General features: G+C 44.9%; 1 protein-coding gene across 5 annotated transcripts in view; it reads right to left on the reverse strand.

Annotated features, from left to right (window-relative positions):
* ENTPD1 (ectonucleoside triphosphate diphosphohydrolase 1) overlaps window positions 1–21,887 on the reverse strand; it is a 112,404-nt gene that overhangs the window by 67,298 nt on the left and 23,219 nt on the right. For 4 of the 5 annotated variants that reach the window (XM_043518266.1, XM_043518265.1, XM_043518264.1 and 1 more), the window contains one exon: window positions 12,019–12,079. Coding sequence is in view for 1 of the 5 variants with exons in the window: in XM_043518263.1 (XP_043374198.1) it covers window positions 5,829–5,844 (16 nt within the window). In the remaining 4 variants the exon portion in view is untranslated. Of the gene's footprint in view, window positions 1–5,828; window positions 6,696–12,018; window positions 12,080–21,887 lie in introns of those variants that run through there. The other variant, XM_043518263.1, reaches the window with a different exon arrangement.

The following is a 21,887-nucleotide window of genomic DNA, read 5'->3' on the forward strand; positions in this document are numbered from 1 at the left end:
ACCATTATGAGATGACAGTACAGAAGTCCCCATCTGGGGTTGCTGATTCACATTTTCCTGGCCCCATGCAAAGCTTAAAGGCCAGCTAACGGCCTGAGCTTTGATCAAGAAGATAAAAGTCTACACACAAAAAACAAAAAATATTGTGTCTCATTCTAAGGTGAAAGTTGAGTAATTTTTCATTCTCAACTCTATTCCTTAGGAAGGACCTACTGCTGACCCAAAATACTCAGATCAAGCATTCTCAAGAGGAGCAAAAACATGGGAGGAAATACAAATTCTAAACCAAGATCCTTTAACTTAATTTGCACCTCAATTAAATTAAAATGCCTTGGTCCAAATCAGAACTACCTTATGTAAGTGTATTCATCCCTGGTTAGGAAAATAGAACTTGTGTATAATCAGAAACAGAACCAGTCTCACAGCTGCTGAGAATAAACACAGCTGGGAACATTCATCTCTCTTATTATTATTTGTATTACCATAGCGCTGGCCTAGGGACCAATCAAGGACCAGCACCTCACTATGCTAGGCTCTGCACGAACATAGAACAAAAAGATGGTCCCAGTACCAAAGAGCTCACAATCTGAGACAAGAGACAACAGCTGGATACAGACAAACAGATGGTGGGGGTATAAGAAGACAATGAGACAACATTGGTCAGCACTATAGGACAGGTAGTGGTTTCAGAATCCCAGTAGCCTGACGATTGTCAAGATTTTGGAGGCATCACAGCAAAGATTGTAGAGGGTTTTGAAGGAGGACAATGAGGTAGCTTTGTGCATGTTTTTAGGAAGCTCTTTCCAAGTGTGAGGGGCAGCATGGGAGAATGCACAAAGGTGCTTGTTTGAAAATATAACAAGTGAGGAATGGTGGCAAGAGTTCACATTTTTGCTAATGAACAAGAGCTGGTAGGTGGGGTAGACTAGGCAGAGAAGGGCCTTGAAGTGAAGACGAGCAGTTTATGTTTCATGCAACAGAGAAGAGGAGGAATGCAAAGGGAGGAATGAGATGGTCAAAGCAACTAGCTAGGAGATTGCTCCTTGCACTAGCATTCTGAATGGATATGTATAGGGCAATGTTGCATTTGTCAAGACCGTGAGAAAAGGATGTTGTAGTAATGGAGAGGTGATATGATGAAAACAGCTGTACAGATGGATAGGAGAGCCTTTATCTTAGAAATGTTATGCAGAAAGAATCTGTTTGACATGGGTTTGGCTGATTCCATTCTATTCCTTTCAGCCAGCCACTCTCACTCCTCCCATTGGCTCTTTACTGTGTTGCTACTTGCAATACCTAGCTCTTGCAGATCACAATGTTGCTTTGGGTGTCACTCCTGTTCAATTAAACTCATCTCCTTCCCTTCTCAGACTATCAGTGACAATTGTCTGGAAAGCAAAACCTGGGCAGGAAGTGTCCTGCCAGAGAACCTCATCCCTGCTCTAAGAGGGGACCTTCTCCAGAGCTGAGAGAAGAAGTCAGCTTTCACGTACACCTAGCATTGATGGGCAAGGAATTGTAGTGTAAGAAATGGAAGAGATCCCATCTAGCTCATCTCCCAGAAGCCAAAGCAGGTATGTTCTGTTATACATTTTCCAGCCAAGCAATAGGGCTCTCCCTGTCCCCTTGGAGATGATCCCATAACCCAAGAAATCTCACTATCAGATAATCTGTCCAAATATTCAGCCTAAAAATCTCCTTAAACTCCTTCCAATGCTCTTAATTATAACTCCTTGCACCACACTTAACAAATCATCTCCATCCTTAGGGCCAGATTCTCCATTGACTCTGGTGCAAACTAGGTGTCAACTCATGGAAGTTAGTGACTGGCTGGTGTAAGAGGAGAATTAGGTTGGTGTAATGGCCTACTGGGGAATACACCTAGTAGGGAGCAGGTTCTGCTAGTTGCACACTACATCAGCTGGAGTCCTGGGGTCCAAGCGACATTCCAGGAAAGTGCAAGGGGGTGGCTGTGATGCTTCCAAGAAGTCCCCAGGATTGTGAGGCACCTTGCTACCAAGCCTTGTCTGTGCCTGCCATGGGTGAGCTCCCCAACACCATAGCCACGGGCAACACAAACACTCCCCTCTCTGTACAGATTAGTGATAGGCACACTCCAACCCCCAAACTCTCAGAGTATCCCTCTGGAGTGTCCAGACCCTGGTTCACTGGATGCTCACAGTATTCATAGATTCGCTGTCCTGAAAGAAGCAGTGCACCCAGCTTACCAGTTCCACTTCAGATCACCGCTCTGTTTAATACGCAGCACTTAGACATGTTTATAGTGAAAACAAGTAAAAGTTTATTTAACAAAGTATAGAGATTTGAGAAGCAGCAAGCTGAAGTACTGGACACAAATGGTTACTTGTAAAACAAAATCATAACACACAGTCTAGAGCCTATACTTAATTACAAAGATACTTTCCTGTCTAATGAAGTATAGTTCACCCGAAGTCTTTGCAGAGTTTTCCAGTCAGGTTGTCTGTGACCTTCCTTTCACAAGACAGAACACACTGACAGTTTGTTTCCTCAGTGAAAAATGAAGGGCATCTCTTTGCTCCCCAACTATCTATTGTCTTCACTCATAAACATGATCACTCCCTACTAGTTGTCTTCTCCTGTGTACTCCTTTGTTGATTTTACAATCTCTTGATTAGCATTTGGCCTCCATTGTAAAGCAGATAATACACAATACACACGACCAGCCAGATAGTGTCCCTTCCCTCCTGCCTGATGGGGGCATGTTGATCACTTTCTGATGACCTGCCTTAAGAATATAACTTTCAGTACAGATATATGATTCCTTAAACGTTACCCATACATACATTTAAAAATGAGTATGATGAACAGTGGGCTACTGACTCTCAGTAGAGACATCACAAGCCACCCTTTGGTGAACTACTGTGCATATATTTGACCCAGGGGATCCCAGCAAAATTCTATGCCCCCCATGCCCTCTGCCAGTTAGCCCAAAGAGGTTCCTGGGTCATAGAGGCCAGAATAGACCTTTGCACCAGTGATTCTGCACCCCTACAAAGCTATGCAGGGGCCATAGAAGCAGCGATGCAAGTCAGGGGAGCCCTCAGGGGCTATTACCTATTTAGTTCTTGTAATCTTTTTTTTTGACAGTCACTCAAGCTTCTTGATTATATTTCTTGCTCATCTCTAAGCTACTATCAGTTTTTCTATATCTTGCAGGTAATTACATAACCAGAACTAAACACAGTTTGCAATGGTCACAGCTGAGCTGTACAGAGGACTATCCCCTTCTTGTACCATGTGATGCTCTTATGAATACAACTCAAAATGGCAATGACCAATGGCAATGACCAATCCACCACTAGAAACACCTCCATTCAGTAATAATTGTGAATTACTTATTGAGATCTGCCAATTAGCTAGTTTTTGATCCATTTACCATGTACATTAAAAAAATAGCACCCTGGTTATTGATATTGTAAAGTGCTGTGAAGTACTAAGTCAAACACCTTACTAAGTGATTACCTTTATCTATCAAACTTCTAATCTCATAAAAATTGAATCACGTTTGTCTGTCAAGACTATTTTTTATAAAACCATGTTGATTGTCATTAATTATATTCCTGTCTTTTAACTCTTTATTAATGAAATCCCGTGTTCGTTTTTGTATCTTTTTACCTGGGACTGATGTCAGGCTATCATTACCCATATTGTTCCACTTGGTCTTTTTGAACACCACCACATTAGATCTCCTCCAGTCTTCTGGAATTTCCCCAGTATTCCAAGATTTACTAAAAATGAATATCAGCCAGAGATCTCCTCAGCCACCTCTTTTAGGATTCTTGAGTGCAAGTTATTTGGGCTTGTGCATTTAAAAATGCCTATACCTGGTAAATGTTGTTTAGCATCCTTTGTCACTAACTGACTGGAAAATGGTTCATCAGCCTCATCTGATATGACTAAATCATCTTCCTTCTTTCAAAATACAAAACAGAAATATTAAACGTTGCTGCATAATTGCCAACAATTTTACTATCTCCATCTAGTAACAAGCCTGTATCACTGCTATAATTTTTGTTCCTAATAAACCTAACTCTTTCACTTAGACCATCCAGTGGGCTGCTCAAAAATCTTGAGGAGAGCTGAACTTTGGCATTTTATTTATTCTGGTTCAGAATGAATCACCTGCTGACACCCTGTCATTGTGACAATGATAAAGAATTACAGAGAGTCACTTTCTTCTAACACTGAACAAAGAACTTTAATAGAAGAAGAAACAATATTATCCCTAAAGTTTCTCTCCCTGTTTCACTGCAAAGTTTCTGCCTAGAACTTTGCCCAGTCTCCTACTTGCCTGGATTCTTGCTACATATCCTCACATCAGCCTGAATTATAGATCACAACAGACTGTAGAGTGCTAGTTACGGTACAGAGTATAAAATGGCCAGACAGAAAAAGCAGATTCTAAAATAGGAAATGTTTCTGCCAGATGTTGAACATAACAGATGATAGGTGATATGTCTTCTGCTATGTGTAATAATCCAGCTGATTATAAAAGGAAGGTTACATGACAATGCCTCATCATGTATTGAGAAAAGGTGAAGACTTAATTCTGCTGCAGGCTGCTCTGTGAAAAAAGGTTGCCATGCTGATGTCAATGTTTGGCTAAAGCTCAGCTCCAGGGTGTGTACATTGATGACGTGAAACCTCATGCCAATGTGCTACAGGTGTCACCTGGTATCTACTCATGTCACCAGGATGATAAATCAGAGATACCAGCACCAGAATGGAGAGCAACTGTTAGCTCTAGCAGGAACTACCCTGCTGTCAAACAACCCCGCCACCAACAAATATGGGCTAAGAATCATTCTCTCCTCACATGCCCCCATAAGAGACTCTCTGCTCTAGACTGGTGCTGTGAGATTCCTCCCAGCTGTGTACCAGGAGTCTACAGGCTTTGAGAACTCCTTGTGTCCTGCTGCAGCAGCACCTTCATATCCCCTCATGTCCTTACCCCCAAGCAGCACACCCTCACACCTTTATGCCCCTCCAAATGCTTGCCCTTTTTTGCCCATTCCCTATCCTGTGTTGAGAGGTCTCATGGCAAGATTTCTATCACCAGAAGCACCCTCTGCAAGAAACACCCCCGTGTCACTGAAAAATGAGAACAACCTTGGAGGGTGACACCCACTCTCTTCATGACATGATCCCCCGGGGGCTAATTTCACACATACCTGCTGTCTTCAAACTGCAGTGAAACAACAACTGGGAACCCTCTGGGCTGATATTCACATAACACAGCCCCAGGGCAAAGGTCATAAATATCTTGCCTCCTCTCTTTTCTTTACAGACACAGCAAATCATTCTTCCCCTCCCCCATCAACACACACACACACACGCATGTGCGAGTGGCTCAGGATCACTTGTCAGTGCCCCTCTACACTGTCTGAGAAACTGAACTCCAAGATGAAAATTGTGTGCTAATTTCACAATAGGAAAAGATCGCAGACAACTGCATGCAGCACAGACCAAAATAAATCTATTTGAAAATGAATTTCTCCTCTCAGAACATATGCATTGCGTTCTGTAATGAGAAATGAATGTGACTGTGTAGTCTATGCTGCTCTGAGATGCATTTGGCTGCAGGAGGGTCTCAAAATTAGTTCACTCCTGAATGACAAATCTTAATGAGTATAAACGTCTTATGAATATTCATTAACTTGTCAAACTTTTGTTTGTGGTGAGCCTGACGGAGCCATTTGAAAGTTCCCCAAAGTTCCTCTCCCCCACCTCCTTCCTAGAGGCGGATTTTGCTTCTTAAGTTCAGAGCAACTCATTTTTGTTCTTACCCTTTGGCTCGTCCATCAGTGCCAGTGTTCTCTCCCCGCCTTTCTGAGCCTCTGCTGGCTCTGAGCTGCTTAGTGAGAGGTGCACATGAAACAGAGCTATTTAACGGTCCATGGCTGTGGGAGGGGTTAGTTTAACTCTGCATGACTCAGAAGGAACTTAGAAGCAGGTCACCCTCTGATTTTTCATTAAGGCAGAAATTAACTCATGATTGCTTCCAGGCTTCCACTAAGAGAGTGCCACAAAGTGTTTGGTAATAGTATGCAAAAGCTGCCAAAGAGAATACCTTGTTCCTTCCCCTTTTGGGACGTAAGCAGAGGCAGATATATGTCTGGCTGTGCTGGCACTTTTCAAAGAAAAATAGTGTCCTGGACATAAACAGAAAGCAATTATTCATCAGTCTTTGAAGTCATCTAACACGCAGGCTCCCTTGGCTCTGGCCAGGCTGTATACGAGAGGAAGAGCTACTCTTAAAAGGAGATAGCTTTGCCCTCCCTCACTTCCATCTGCTACATTTCACCACCTAGATCCAAACACACAAGAAAAATGGAAAGTACAGCTGGGAAAGGGGGGGGGGGAAGCGGTTGATTTATAATTAATTTTTGCAAACTTTGCTGCATCTACCAATTCCAATGACAACTGTACAAATCTGGGCTCTTCATCCCACAGACACTCATCTTCTGTGCCCTGGGCCCCTCACCTTCACACACTTAGAGCTCCTGAAGAGAGGAAGGGTTGGTTTACTGTTTGGCTTGTGACACATGCACCCTGCTTCAAAGAATGGCTAAACCCTGAAAAATGACTATAAAAATACTTTGCAGCCTACATGTTTATCATCTCTCAGTAATCCCAGGAGCAGGATGCCCAGTTTATAAGTAAAAAAGATATGCAGTGTTGTAGCCGTATCGATCCCAGGATATTAGAGAGATGGTGGGTAAGATAATATCTTTTATTGGACACACTTCTGTTGAGGAGAAAGAGAAGCTTTTGAGCTAAACAGAGCTCTTCCTTAGGTCTGGAAAAGATACTCAGAATGTCACAGCTAAATACAAGGTCTAACAGATAGCTTAGCATAACTAGTTAGCATATATTGTAAGGGACCGTTCAAGGCTAAGTGACCCTTTAACACCCCTATAATCATAGGACAAAAAGGGGGCCTAGTGGGTTACAGATTGTTGTAATAAGCCATAAATCCAGTGTCTTTATTAAGATCATGATTTTTAGTGTTTAGCAAAGTTATGATATTAAGCCCCCCGGCTCGTCTTCTGAAAGTGTTGTGCAGGTTCTTTTTGCTGCTTGGACTCTAAAGGGGCAAGAATCTCTAAGCATAAGCAAAAGACCACCAGTTGATTTGCCTTGGATATCCCCAAAGGACATATAGAGTTTGCTTATGATAGAAGTTTCTATTTGGCTACAGGCATTGTCTTTGGCTTGAGATCTGAGATTCAACTGACCTGGATAAGTGACTGAGAGTAACATGAATATTGCAGGTTTCAGAGTAGCAGCCGTGACAGTCGGAAGAGCTCTCCCATTGACATAATTACTCCACCTCCCCGAGCAGTGGTAGCTATGTCGGCAGGAGAGCTTCTCCCGCTGACATAATGGTGTCCACATCAGCGCTTCGTTCGGTGTACCTTATGTCGCTCGGGAAGTGGCTTTTCCACACCCCTTGTGACTTAAGTTATACTAAAGTAAGTGCTAGTGTGTAGAAGCCCTGAGTATCTTTCCCAGATCTGAGGAAGAGCTCTGTGTAGCTCAAAATCTTGTTTCTTTCACCAACAGAAGATGATTCAATACAAGTAAAAAGACGGCTGTTCTAACTGCTCACCTGGCAAACTCAGCCTTTGATCTGAAAGGCAAGCTCAGCTCTCTCTGGTTCACACATCACCATCAGTAATAAAGATTCTGCAGGCCACGTTCTGCCCTTGATACCTGAGCAACCTCATTATATTAACTGTTGTCAGTAAAGTCTGCACATATGTCTCTGAATAAAGAAAGAGAGGTAGCAGATCTGTCCAGGAAGAAGGGGTAATTGTTAGACACTTTTCAGAAAGAAACCACACATTAAATAGGTGGGCTATACCACCATCAATATTCATAACTGGGCAGTAATCCATACTCAGAATCCATTCTGTCACTAACAAACATACCATAGAGAGCATCTAGTCCATTCACCCCAGGGCCAGTGCAAAGCTTCAGCATATCCATGATTGCTTTGTTCAGTCTGGGGTTAAACATTCTAAGCACTGAGGCTTCCACTACTTCCTCTGGGAGACTATTCCACAGTATGAAATATCTTGTTGTCCAGAAACGTTTCCTGAGGTTCCTCCTAAATTATCCTTGTCTTAATTACATCCTATTGCTCCTAGTTCTCTCTCTTTGGAATACTTACATAATTAACATCTATCAGTATAGGTACTGGAGGGTTCCTGTAAAGAGAGGGTTATTGTGCCCAAAGAGGGCTCCACCCACTGCCCATGTACCCACCACTCGCATCCTCACCTCCCCACCTGCCACTTGCCTCCCGTGTCCCTCCTCAGTCCCCTACCCGCTGCTCGCCTCCTCTTACCCGCCCACCCGCCGCTTGCCTCCTGCATCCCTCCTCAGTGCCCCACCTGCTGCTCGCCTCCTGACTCCCCTGCCACAGGCTCCCCCCTGCCAGCCGTGAGAACCCCCGCTCACTGATGGCTCACCGCCTGCCTCCTCCCCCTGCTGCTGTCTCGCCGCTTGCCTCCTTACTCCCCCGCCAGGCCTCCCACCACCACTTGCCTTGCCGCTCGCCTCCTCATCTCCCTGCCCACCGCTCACCTCACCTCCTCACCTGCGTGTCCCACCTGTGTCTCTAGAGAGGCCGCGCATGCAGGAGCAACAGAGAGGAAGAGGAGGGGCTGATGCTCCCCCTCCCCACTGCCCAGTAAACTGCCATGGTCACAGAGAAACCCCCGGTGGCCGCATGCGGCCACGGTGGCTGCATTTGAGAAATGGTGATCTATGGAACTTCCCCATGGCCCAGAGAGGGGGAGGGCAGACTCTGTAGCATCATGTGATGTGCTAATTTAGACTCATTCTGGAAGGGGAAGCGGGATCCAGCTTTTGCTATTTGACTTGTTTTCTCCCTCTGTTTATGGGTAGAATTTTAAATGTTAGTTACAAACTACAGAAAGGCAACCATAGCTTCTATGTTACTGAGGTTTCTATAAAGAAAAACTCCCAAAGGCAGAAAAGCATTTGTACTCTGATAAGGTTCCAAACAATCTGTGGAGGAAGTTTTAAAATACAAAAATAAAAAAAGAGGAAACCAGATGTAATATCCACACAGCTCAAGGTCTGGAGGGAGAATTCAGCCCGGAAATCAGAACAACAAAGCTGACAAATGGCTGCCAATCTCCTACTACTGGGGGTGCTGAAAACCAGAGTTGACTGCATCTGAAATAGCAGGAGAAATTTTTCCTGCACCCAGCTGGGGATCACCTTAAATGCTGAAGTCTGTTTATCACAAGCCTTTATTATTTTATCACAATTAGCATAATTGAAGATGCAATATTTATTCACACAAATGTCCAGTCCCTTCTTTCTAGCCTTAAGCTATTTGACTCAATAATATCCTGCTCCAGTAGATTCCACAGATTAATTGTATGACATATAAACAATAATTTTTTTTAGTTTAAAATTTGCCAGGAGATAGAACACGCTGCCTTAAAATCCAAGCACAGATTGGAATTAGGACATGCTAGCTTGATGTCCAGAGAACAGGAGAGGAGGGAGGAATGGAGAAGGTTACATTGGAAGCCAGAGAGAATCCTTCCCTATGAAGAGCAGGAAAGGAAACAGCCACAGAAAAACGTGGTGGGTGGGAGCTTGGGAACAAATCTGCAGGAATTAAAACCCAGTGAGAGGTTTCAGAGTAGCAGCCGTGTTAGTCTGTATTTGCAAAAAGAAAAGGAGTACTTGTGGCACCTTAGAGACTAACAAATTTATTAGAGCATAAGCTTTCGTGAGCTACAGCTCACTTCATGCATCCGATGAAGTGAGCTGTAGCTCACGAAAGCTTATGCTCTAATAAATTTGTTAGTCTCTAAGGTGCCACAAGTACTCCTTTTCTTTTTGCAAACCCAGTGAGATTATCTCTGGAGATTAAATGGGTATGAAGGTTTTTGAAACAATTAATCATGAAGTAGAAAACAGAAGATGCCTTTTCCAGTCCCCAATGCAATATTAAATAGATCTACAATGTCTTTGCTTGCAGCAGGTTGCAGAGAAGGAGGGGAAGAGGGAAGTTATGCATGCAGCTGTGGTAACCACTTTCTACATATTTCAGAAGCAAAGCCAGATGGCAGATTCAAGAATCTGTCCACATGTCAACTCTGGCCTTGACAGAGGAACACTTCAGACATTCCTGCATGTAAAGTCAAGAACTGCTTCCTTGTTTCACCACCAAAGATTAGCAGTCATAACCACTCCAGGAAGAAGGGCAACAGGGACACATTCTCATATGGTTGTGACGTTGCACTCCATACGATTTTATGAAAATATGCTAATAAGTGTGAATACAATGTAACTGGAATATGCTTCACGCAAAAGGTCACTTGTGAGGTATCATTACAAAACTTATAATCTACTGAGTGTGGTCATCCTATGTGTATAAATGTATCACTTTTGTATCTGAAACTAGAAATATGAAATATAACTCTGAGGTCCTATTGTAATTATGCAAAGTACAGGTCATTAATGGCGGTTTGGAATCTTGATGGCTCCCATCAGCTAGGACAATTGACTATAGATGGCTCTGTTTACTTGCAAGCCTTACTGTGAGTCAGGCCAGGAAGAATGAAGGAAGAATGTCACCTTGTACTGGAATCCATCTTAAACCTGGTGCTTTTCCATTTAGAAGGAAGGGTGAGAACCCAGAAAGGGAAAAAGGATTCCCTCCTTGAGCAAAAGATATATAAGGGGGTGGAACAGAACAAAGGGGGCTGCAGTCATGAGAAATCCCCTAGCTGCTACCTGAGCTGGAACAAGGATTGTACCAGAGGAAAGGATTGGGCCCAGACTAGAAGGAGGTTAGTCTGTCAAAGAAGCTTATTGGAACATCTCAGAGGGTAAGATTTGCCCGAATTTAGTTTTCTACTGTATTAGGCTTAGACTTGTGTGTTTTATTTTATTTTGCTTGGTAATTCACTTTGTTCTGTCTGTTACTACTTGGAACCACTTAAATCCTACTTTTTGTATTTAATAAAATCACTTTTTACATATTTATTAACCCAGAATATGTATTAATACCTGCGGGAGGGGGCAAACAGCTGTAGATATCTCTATCAGTATTATAGAGGGTGAACAATTTATGAGTTTACCCTGTATAAGCTTTATAGAGGGTAAAATGGATTTATTTGGGGTTTGGACCCAGACCTGGGTATCTGAGTGCTGGAGACAGGAGCACTTCTTAAGCTGTTTTCAGGTCAGCCTGCAGCTTGTGGGGGACGTGGTTCAGACTTGGATCTGTGTTTGCAGCAGGCAAGCGTGTCTGGCTCAAACAAGGCAAGTTACTGAAGTCCCAAGTTGGCAGGGAAAACGGGCTCAAAGGTAGTCCCAGTACGTCAGGTAGCAGTCCCAAAGGGGTTTCTGTGATCCAACCCATCACAATGGTATCACTAAAAACAGAGATTAGAAATGGCAAATTCTGAGAAAGACAAAGAACATGCTTAGAGGCTGGGAGGAGGAGGAGGAGACTTCTGTACAAAGAGAGATTAAAGAGACTAGGACTAATTTACTTTTGGGAAGGAGAAGACCAAGAGGAAACATGATAGAAGGATATAGAATAATGCATGGCCTAGGAAAGTTTGTTAGAAATCATGTTCCTCAATCCTATAACATAAAACTAAGGGAGCGCGCAATGAAATTAAAAAGCAAGAAATTTGGAATTAATAAAGAAAATCTCTCTTTGTGTTGTGTATAATTAACCTATGACAACATTTGCTTTAACAGGATGTTACTTAGCAAAAGCCTTAAGTTATACACTTACATTGATAATTCTGGCATCAGCCAGTGGTTCTCTAAGAACTCATTAACTCAGGACCCACTTTTTCCAAAGCTAGAGAGCTCATGTCCCATATTCACATCTGGTAGATGCAATATTCATAAAGTGAATATTAAATTAAACAATTATTACTGAAATATATAAAATAATAGTCTTACCAGTACTGTGGCAAACTTCAGTGAGACAGATGAGCTTGTTTTGTGTGCACAATATTCATTTCTGTAAAGACAGATGAAGCAATAGTCAATAGCAACTCATAGGACAGAAGGTAGCAAGCCTGGGGACAGAACACGTTTAGGGTTCCTGCTCCATTGTTTCAGCTGCTCCATCATCCTGGGTCTGAGAAACTCCACACTTTGTATTAGGCCACCTGCTCCGCTTTCCCTCTCTTCCCCTTGAAGGAACAGAGACCTCCAGGGAAGTAGCTAGGCAGCCCAGAAGCCACTTGCTGGTTTTGAAGAGAAAACTGTTATTGGAGAAGCTCCATGTTTCACAGGACAGGATGAAAGAGCAGGAAGCAGACAAGGCCAAGTACCAATGCTCTTCTAACAGACTGAGCAGGAGGAGAGGATCAGGAATCACTCTGCTCCCTCCTTCCTTCCTTTAAAAAAAATGCAGTGGCTCCACTCCCTCCTCTGAAACAAGTAGTCTCACTGGGGCTGCTCAGCTCCTTCTCTTAGAGGTCCCTCTCCACTCCTTCAAGGCAAGGGAAGAAGGAGAAAGAGGAAGAGAGGAAGAGGAGCAACTAGGAGGCTGCACGTCTTTCAAGTGCAAAGAGAGCCATGGGAGCAACAGCAGCAAATGTGTCCATCCTAAGTGGAAAAGGAGAGAGGAAAACAGGAAGAAACTGCATTCATTGTATTATTTCTGGGGAAGTGTCACGTGGCTGCTTGCCCCTTTAAGGGGAACTGGGGCCTCAGCCTCACATGTGACAATATCAGCTCACCTCCCAAGGTGCCTAGTGACGAAAGAAGGTCATGTGATTAACTCAGGCCAGACCTGGGGGAGATAACACTCCAGCTAAGAGGGTGCCAGCCAGAAGATCCTGGGGAACTATAGCTGGTCGGAGCAAGCAGACGTAGGTGAGAACTGTAATAAGCAGGAGGCTCCTGTCTGAGACTTGTACTTAGAGCTTTGGGCCTGACAAAACACTCCAGTTAGGAAGGGGTAGGAGTGGCAGGGGGGACAGAAGACTGCAGGGACCCTGAGGATCCACGGGGGTGCTGGGAAGAGCAGTGGAAGAGGTTGGGCTGCTGACCCCTTAGAGCCTGAGATTTGACCAAGCGGGCAGAGGCCTGTGAAAGAACTCCAGATAGAAAGGGCTGGAAGTTGCTTATTTTGGCCCTTTATTTTGAGGATAATTTTGAATTACTTAAAACAACAAGGAGTCCAGTGGCACCTTAAAGACTAAGATTTATTTGGGCATAAGCTTTTGTGGGTAAAAAACCCACTTCTTCAGATGCATGGAGTGAAAATTACAGATACAGGCATAAATATATTGGCACTTGAAGAGAAGGGAGTTACCTTACAAGTGGAGAACCAGTGCTGACAAGGCCAATTCAGTCAGGGTGGATGTGATCAACACTGGTTCTCCACTTGTAAGGTAACTCCCTTCTCTTCATGTGCCAATATATTTATGCCCGTATCTATAATTTTCACTCCATGCATCTGAAGAAGTGGGTTTTTTATCCACGAAAGCTTATGCCCAAATAAATCTGTTAGTCTTTAAAGTGCCACCGGACTCCTCATTGATTTTGTGGATACAGACCAACATGGCTACCCCTCTGATATTTAAATTACTTGTTAATAAACCTGAACCTTGAAAGGGATGTTATTGGACAGAAACCCTTTATAATTATTTCTGGGAACCTGAACAGAAGGGGAAACTGAGGAGGGTGCTGCAATCCCATTTGAGGCCACAAGGGGATATTTGGAGGTGGCTGACCCTGCTACAGGAAGCACTAGTGTATTGGGGGAGAATTAATTATTGCTTTCATAAATTTTAAGGCCTGAAGGGACTATTTGATTATCTAGTCTGTAGGTTTTCAAACTTCAGGGCTCCCATCACCCCGCATACCCTGTTCTGTGTAGGATTGCCAGGTGTCCAGTTTTTGTCTGGAACACCCAGTTGAAAAGGATCCTTGTGGCTCCAGTCAGTACCGTTGACCAGGCCGTTAAAAGTCTGGTTGGTGGCACAGGAGGGCTAGGGAAGGATCCCTGCCTGCTGTGGCTCTGTGCGGCTCTCTGAAGCAGTGGCACGTCCCCACTCCAGCTCCTACATGTAGGGGAATCCAGGGAGTTCCATATGCTGCCCCCGCCCCAAGCATCGGTTCTGCAACTCCCATTGGCCAGGAACCACGGCCAATAGGAGCTGTGGGAGCAGCGCCTGCGGATGGGGCAGCATGCAGAGTCGCCTGGCCATGCCTCCATATAGGAACCGGAGTGGGGACATGCTGCTGCTTCTGGGAGCTGCTTGAGGTAAACACCACCCAGAACCTGCACCCCTGACCTACTCCCGCACCCCAACTCCCTTCCCCAGCCCTGATCCCCCTCCGAACCCCTTGGTCCCAGGCTGGTGCAGCCACCTACACCCCAAACCCCTCATCCCCACCCCATCCTAGAGTCTGCATGCCCAGCATTCACACACTTCCCCACTGCACCTCAATCCCCTGCCCCAGCCCCAGCCCAGAGCCCTCTCCTGCCCTCCGAACCCCTCAGCCCTAGTCTGAAACCCCCTCCTGCACTCCAAATCCCTCATCCCCAGCCCCACACCAGAGCCCCAGCTGGAGCCCTCAGCCCCCACACTGCAACTCCCTGCCCCAGCCCAGAGCCTCCTCCCACATCCTGAACCCCTCATTTCTGGCCCCTTCTTGGAACCCACACCCCCAGCCCAGAACCCCCTCCCAAACTCTGAACCCCTTGGCTCCATCCCCAGCCCGGAGCCCCCTCCTGCACTCCAAACCCCTCATCCCTGGCCCCACCTGAGAGCCCTCACCTCCTCCAACGTCTAAACCCACTGTCTCAGCCCAGAGCCCCGTCCTGCACTCTGAACTCCTCATTTCTGGCCATACCCTTAGCTGGAGCCCTCACCAGCCCGGTGAAAATGAGCAAGTGGGTGAGGGTGGGGAGAGCAAGTGACGGGGGGGGGGAAGATGATGTGAGAAGGGGCAGGGCCTCAGAAAAGGGGTGGGGCCTCAGAGAAGCAGGGAAGGGGGCGGGGCAGGGTGTTCGATTTTGTGCGAGTAGAAAGTTGGCAACCCTACTTCTGTGCCACCATCCTATGGGTGCTTGGCCTCTCCTCCCACCCCCCAGGCCCTCTCACTGGACATGATTTACGTGGCCAAGAACCAATCTGGCCTCTTTCCATGGGTCAGGCTACGGGTGGCACCTTGCAGAGCATCCCAGGTGGCCCCAGCTTTGAGGCTGTGTGCTGCTGAGCTATGAGTGCTGGAGGGGAGTGACAGGGAAGGAAGGGCTCTATTTGGGAGAGTAGGGGTCTGGGCATGGGGGAGATGATGGGCTCTGCTAAGGGGAGACAGGCCAGCCAGGGGGAGCTGCCCTGGGGGAGCAGGGGCTTGGCAGGAAGAATGGAAGGTGGTAGCACTGCTGGGCTGATATGTGGGCTGATAAGGAGACTGGGGAGTTCTGCTGCTGTGGTCTCTACCATGGAGAGGGGGCACTAGGCAGGGGACTGTCCCAGAATTTGATCTGAGTGCTCACTGAAGGCCCAGGCTGCGGATCCCCCCTCCCCCAAACCCTGGCCTCCCTTGCCCCCTATGAGGCTGTGAAGCTGCCCCTGTGCTAAGGACCCCTCACCCAAAGCTGAACCTATGAGATCCATCCACAATCCCCTCCCCTGTTGCCCTAGCATCTGAACCCTCTTTGCTGGGGAGGGGTCCTGGAGCTTGCAGGTCACGTGCGGTTCCCCCCACCATGGGCTCTGAACTCAGCACCAACTGGGCCCCCCTGTCCCTGTGCTGAGGGGTATGTGCATGGGACATGAATCTCTGAACTGCAAAGGAAGCCAAAAACAAAAAAACAAAAAAAAACCCACACCTTTGAACTAGTCTGACCTTCTTTAAAGCACAGGCCATAGAACTTCATCAATAACTTTTGTTAGAATAAAAGCATATAATTTAGAAAGACATCCAGTGGTGATATGAAGATAGCCAAGAGATAATGAACCCACCACTTCCCTTAGTAGTTTGTTCCAATGATTAATCCCCCTCACTGCTAAACATTTGTGTCTTACTTCTAATTTTAATTTGTCCAGCTTTAAATTCCAGCCAGTAGCTCTTCTTACATCTTTCTCCAAATTAAACTGCTCTTTAGTATCCGCAATTGTCTGCCTGTGAAGGCTCATAATTTCAACTGATTTCAGTGGAAATCGGCAGCCTATATACCTTTGAGATCTGGGCTTAGACATTGATCAAGTCACCTCTCAATCTTCTGCCCGACATACTAAACAGATTGAGCTCTTACACAGAGAATTAAAGACATTTTTTCCAGCCCTTTAATAATTTTTGTGGCTCTCCTCTGTGCCATCTCCAGTTTTCAATATCCTTTTGAAAATGTGTGCACCAATGCCATTTGCAGAGGTAAAATCACCTCCCTACTTCAATCACCAGTACTACTCCTGTTTATATATCCACTTTGCATTTGGCTATATTAAAATGCATATTTAATGTGTCCCGCAGTTTACCAAGTGATACAGATTGCTCTGTATGACCACCCTGTCCTCATCATTTGTCATTCTACAAAATCATTTGTCAATGATTTTATATTACCTTCCAGATCATTGATTAAAAATAATGAATAGTGTCGAGTCCAAAAAAAATTAGAAACATCTGTTCAGTGATGATTCCTCAATGACAACTACTTTTTGAGATCCGTCAGTTAGCTAATTTTTAATGCATTTAGCCTCTCAAGGACTTTCAAGTGGTGTCTATAGGTTGTCCAAGTTTTGGACCCATACAACAGTGTTGGAAGAATAATGGCTTGATAAACAAGAAGCTTGTAATACCTCATTTTGAGAGGGCTGATAGAGCACTTTAGTCTTCTTGATATTGAGTGACACTAAGACATGCGGCACCTTAGAGACTAACAAATTTATTTGAGCATAAGCTTTCGTGAGCTACAGCTCACTTCATCGGAAGCATGAGCTGTAGCTCATGAAAGCTTATGCTCAAATAAATTTGTTAGTCTCTAAGGTGCCACAAGTCCTCCTTTTCTTTTTGCAAATACAGACTAACACGGCTGCTACTCTGAAACTAAGACATGCGTAAGCATTGGCAAACACATTCAAGATAGTTTGAAGATCTTTTTCAGAGTGGGCAAAGATTGCATTGTCATCAGCATACTGAAGGTCCACAATAGATGTGAAAAATCTTAGCAGGCTAAAAGCCAAGAGTAAGCTTGAAAAGCTTTCCATCCATTCTGTAAGTGATTTCAATGCCAGCTGTAATGCTGCCTTCGTAAGATTCTGAAGATCAAAGTGGAAGACAGGCACACCAATATCAGTGTTCTGGAAGAGGCAGAGACCAAGATCAAGGCAACGATCATCCATCAGCAAGTCCGCTGGACTGGTCACATTTTCCGGACCATCGCCTCCCAAAACAGGTCCTGCTCTCTCAGCTGAAAGAAGGGTACCATAATGTGGGTGGACAACGGAAGCATAATGTGGGTGGACAACGGAAGGACTTGCTGAAGGACAACCTTAAAAAAAATGTACTATTGATATTGATACTTGGGAGACACTTGCCCAGGATCACTTAAAATGGAGTGAAGTCCTACGTGATGGTCCCCTGCATTTTGAACTTGCTTGCTGACAAGCTGAAGAGGACAAGAGGCGCAGGAGGAAGGAGAGACTGGTCTCCAGTCATGGTCAAGAGCCTCCTCCTGAGCCTGAAAACATCTGCCCTCATTGTAATAGAACTTGTGGCTCAAGGATTGGCCTTATTAGCCACCTGAGGACCCATAACTCCCATGGAAGATGATCATACTCGGTAACGAATGATCGCCCATCATCAATGCATTTAGCATGTCCTTTTTTATACTATATAGTGCTAATCTTAGGAGTAGTATTAATATATCGAGGGCAGAATTAATTACATTATTTTAGGAACTGCAGGAATGTATTTAGGGAGCAGCATTTTTATCTTTTTAAAAATACTTCTAAACAACTTTAAAAATCTCTTTTCCACAATAATCTGACAAGCCAGACCTGTGGTCCTTTTCAGCTCACTGCTGTATGTTCATGTGGTCACTGCCACATTTAATCTGTCAGGAGCTGAAGGGTGCCTAGTGGGGAGCAGGATATTCATAAAATCATAGAAGATAAGGGTTGGAAGAGACCTCAGGAAATCATCTAGTCCAACCTCCTGCTCAAAGCAGGACCAACCCCAACTAAATCATCCCAACCAGGGCTTTATCAAGCCGGGCCTTAAAAACCTCTAAGGATGGAGATTCCATCACCTCCCATGATCCCACCACCCTCCTGGGGAAATAGTGTTTCCTAATATCCAACCTAGACCTCCCCCACTGCAACTTGAGACCATTGTTCTTTGGTCTGTCTTCTGCCACCAATGAGAACAGCCGAGCTCCATCCTCTTTGGAATCCCCCTTCAGGTAGTTGAAGGCTGCTATCGAATCCACCCTCACTCTTCTCTTCTGCAGACTAAACCCCAGTTCCCTCAGGCTCTCCTCATAAATTACGTGCCCCAGCCCCCTAATAATTTTCATTGCCCTCCGCTGGACTCTCTCCAATTTGTCCACATCCTTTCTGTAGTTGGTGGGGAGGGGGGCCCAAACTGGACACAATACTCCAGCTGTAGCCTCACCAGTCCTGAATAGAGGGGAATAATCACTTCCCTCAATCTGCTGGCAACACTCCTACTAACACAGCCCAACATGCCTTTAGCCTTCTCAGCAAGACGGGCACATGGCTGAATCATATCCAGCTTCTCATCCACTGTAATGCCCAAGTCCTTTTCTGCAGAACTGCTACTTAGCCAGTCAGTTCCCAGCCAGTTACAGGGCATGTGAGTCTTCCTTCCTAAGTTCAGGACTCTGTACTTGTCCTTGATAAGCCTCATCAGATTTCTTTTTGCCCAATCCTCCAATTTGTCTAGGTCACTCTGGACCCTATCCCTACCTCTCCCCCCATCTTAGTGTCATCCGCGAACTCGCTGAGGGTACAATCCATTCCATCATCTGGAATATTAATGAAGATGAACAAAACTGGCCTCAGGACTAACCCCTGGGGCACTCCACTTGATACTGGCTGCCAACTAGACATCGAGCCATTGATTACTACCAGTTGAGCCCAACGATCTAGCCAGCTTTCATCCAATCCATACTTCTTTAACTTGCTAGCAAGTATACTGTGGGAGACCGTATCAAAAGCTTTGAAGGGAGTCAGGGGAACATTGGTGGTAACAGGAGAGTCTGGCAGCTTGGAAGGAAATTATTGGGGGCAATGAAGAAGTTTTGAGGGGATCCCAGTGCAGACTCACCCATTGTGGCCCTACTTCCTGTTACGATCTGAAGAGCCCAGGCCACACCTTGCCAGCAAGGCCCTGAGATGACAAACTCCTTCCTCCGCTTAACTCTGTCTTTTCCATCTGCCTGTGCACCAGCAGGGGAAGCTCTGAGTAGAGGAGGGGGCACCTCTCCCTGCACTAAATGTCAACTCAACAGCAGATTCCATGGGGGTTGAAGGAGTCAGTGCAGGAGAATCTACACTCAGTCCCTGCAATCCAGCTGGGTGCAGGAAGGACTTTAACAGTGAGGTTCCCAGCCACTGGCATATTCTTAATTTTAGGACTGTAAACAGAAGCGAGTCCTAATTCAGCTCCTTTCCCCCAGATGGGGCCAGGCCCCAGAGTTTGAGATGTCTGCTCTAGATCATAGACTAAATGGTTTTCATCTGTTTTTAATGTGTAATTTTTATAAACAAATGTTTTCTAGCATAAGGAACCCAAACAAATTAAATACTTTAGGCCTCATTCTTCTCTCAAGTGTTACCCCAGTGTCACTCAACTGCCCTCAGCAGAGGTGATCATGACTGAACCTAGTGTAAGTGAAGGATAATCAATTCTGGGGAGCAAAATGCTAGAAAAGAGTCTCAGATTTAAGGATCACTAATTCAAAGTTGGTTTGACGATTTGCCTTCAAACTACTGGGCTGTGAAACTACAGTAGAATGAAAATAAGTTTAGTATGTTAACTGCTGACATGCCAAACTTAAGATGATAATTTTCTGAGGCAGGAAGAAGGGAGTGAATATAGGGCTCATAATGGAACCCTGCTTGCAACCTTAATTACGGAGCTTCTATAGACTGGTTTTATATTCAGGGCGATCTTTAAGACACCTAATACAACAACAGATTGACCAAATTTTCTTCATACTTAGCAGAAAAGAAGAAAACAAAATTAGTTGCCATTCTGTAGAATATCCACCACTATAAACAACAAAGATACATGAGAAATTGAACAAAACTGCAAACCCAGATCTAGCAATCTGATCATCTAGCCCCTAGACACAACTAAACATAAATTAATCTGTTATAATGGTGAAGTACAGAAAGACGCTTTGGTCACTCTCTAGGATGTAAGCAGGTAGCAGAATTTATGGTATGTGTATATACAATTACCATCAACAATGATAATAAAACCCTTTGCTTAATTACAATCTCTGTTCATTAAGTCTAGCCTGTGAATGAGCTTTACTGAAAGATTGAAGAATGACAGGTTTCAGAGTAGCAGCCGTGTTAGTCTGTATTCGCAAAAAGAAAAGGAGGACTTGTGGCACCTTAGAGACTAACAAATTTATTAGAGCATAAGCTTTCGTGAGCTACAGCTCACTTCATCGGATGCATTTGGTGGAAAAAACAGAGGAGAGATTTATATACACACACACAGAGAACATGAAACAATGGGTTTATCATACACATTGTAAGGAGAGTGATCACTTAAGATAAGCCATCACCAACAGCAGGGGGGGGAAAGCCTGGACCAACCTCAGCCTGGACCAGTCCACACAAGAGATCCACTTCCTGGACACTACGGTGCTAATAAGCGATGGTCACATAAACACCACCCTATATCGGAAACCTACTGACCGCTATTCCTACCTACATGCCTCTAGCTTTCATCCAGATCATACCACTCGATCCATTGTCTACAGCCAAGCGCTACGATATAACCGCATTTGCTCCAACCCCTCAGACAGAGACAAACACCTACAAGATCTCTATCATGCATTCCTACAACTACAATACCCACCTGCTGAAGTGAAGAAACAGATTGACAGAGCCAGAAGAGTACCCAGAAGTCACCTACTACAGGACAGGCCCAACAAAGAAAACAACAGAACGCCACTAGCCATCACCTTCAGCCCCCAACTAAAACCTCTCCAACGCATCATCAAGGATCTACAACCTATCCTGAAGGACGAGCCATCGCTCTCTCAGGTCTTGGGAGACAGACCAGTCCTTGCTTACAGACAGCCCCCCAATCTGAAGCAAATACTCACCAGCAACCACACACCACACAACAGAACCACTAACCCAGGAACCTATCCTTGCAACAAAGCCCGTTGCCAACTCTGTCCACATATCTATTCAGGGGATACCATCATAGGGCCTAATCACATCAGCCACACTATCAGAGGCTCGTTCACCTGCGCATCTACCAATGTGATATATGCCATCATGTGCCAGCAATGCCCCTCTGCCATGTACATTGGCCAAACTGGACAGTCTCTACGTAAAAGAATGAATGGACACAAATCAGACGTCAAGAATTATAACATTCAAAAACCAGTTGGAGAACACTTCAATCTCTCTGGTCACTCGATCACAGACCTAAGAGTGGCTATACTTCAACAAAAAAGCTTCAAAAACAGACTCCAACGAGAGACTGCTGAATTGGAATTAATTTGCAAACTGGATACAATTAATTTAGGCTTGAATAGAGACTGGGAATGGATGAGTCATTACACAAAGTAAAACTATTTCCCCATGGTA

This window comes from Dermochelys coriacea, chromosome 7 (genome assembly GCF_009764565.3).
Source record: "Dermochelys coriacea isolate rDerCor1 chromosome 7, rDerCor1.pri.v4, whole genome shotgun sequence".
In the NCBI taxonomy this organism is placed as follows: Eukaryota; Metazoa; Chordata; order Testudines; family Dermochelyidae; genus Dermochelys; species Dermochelys coriacea.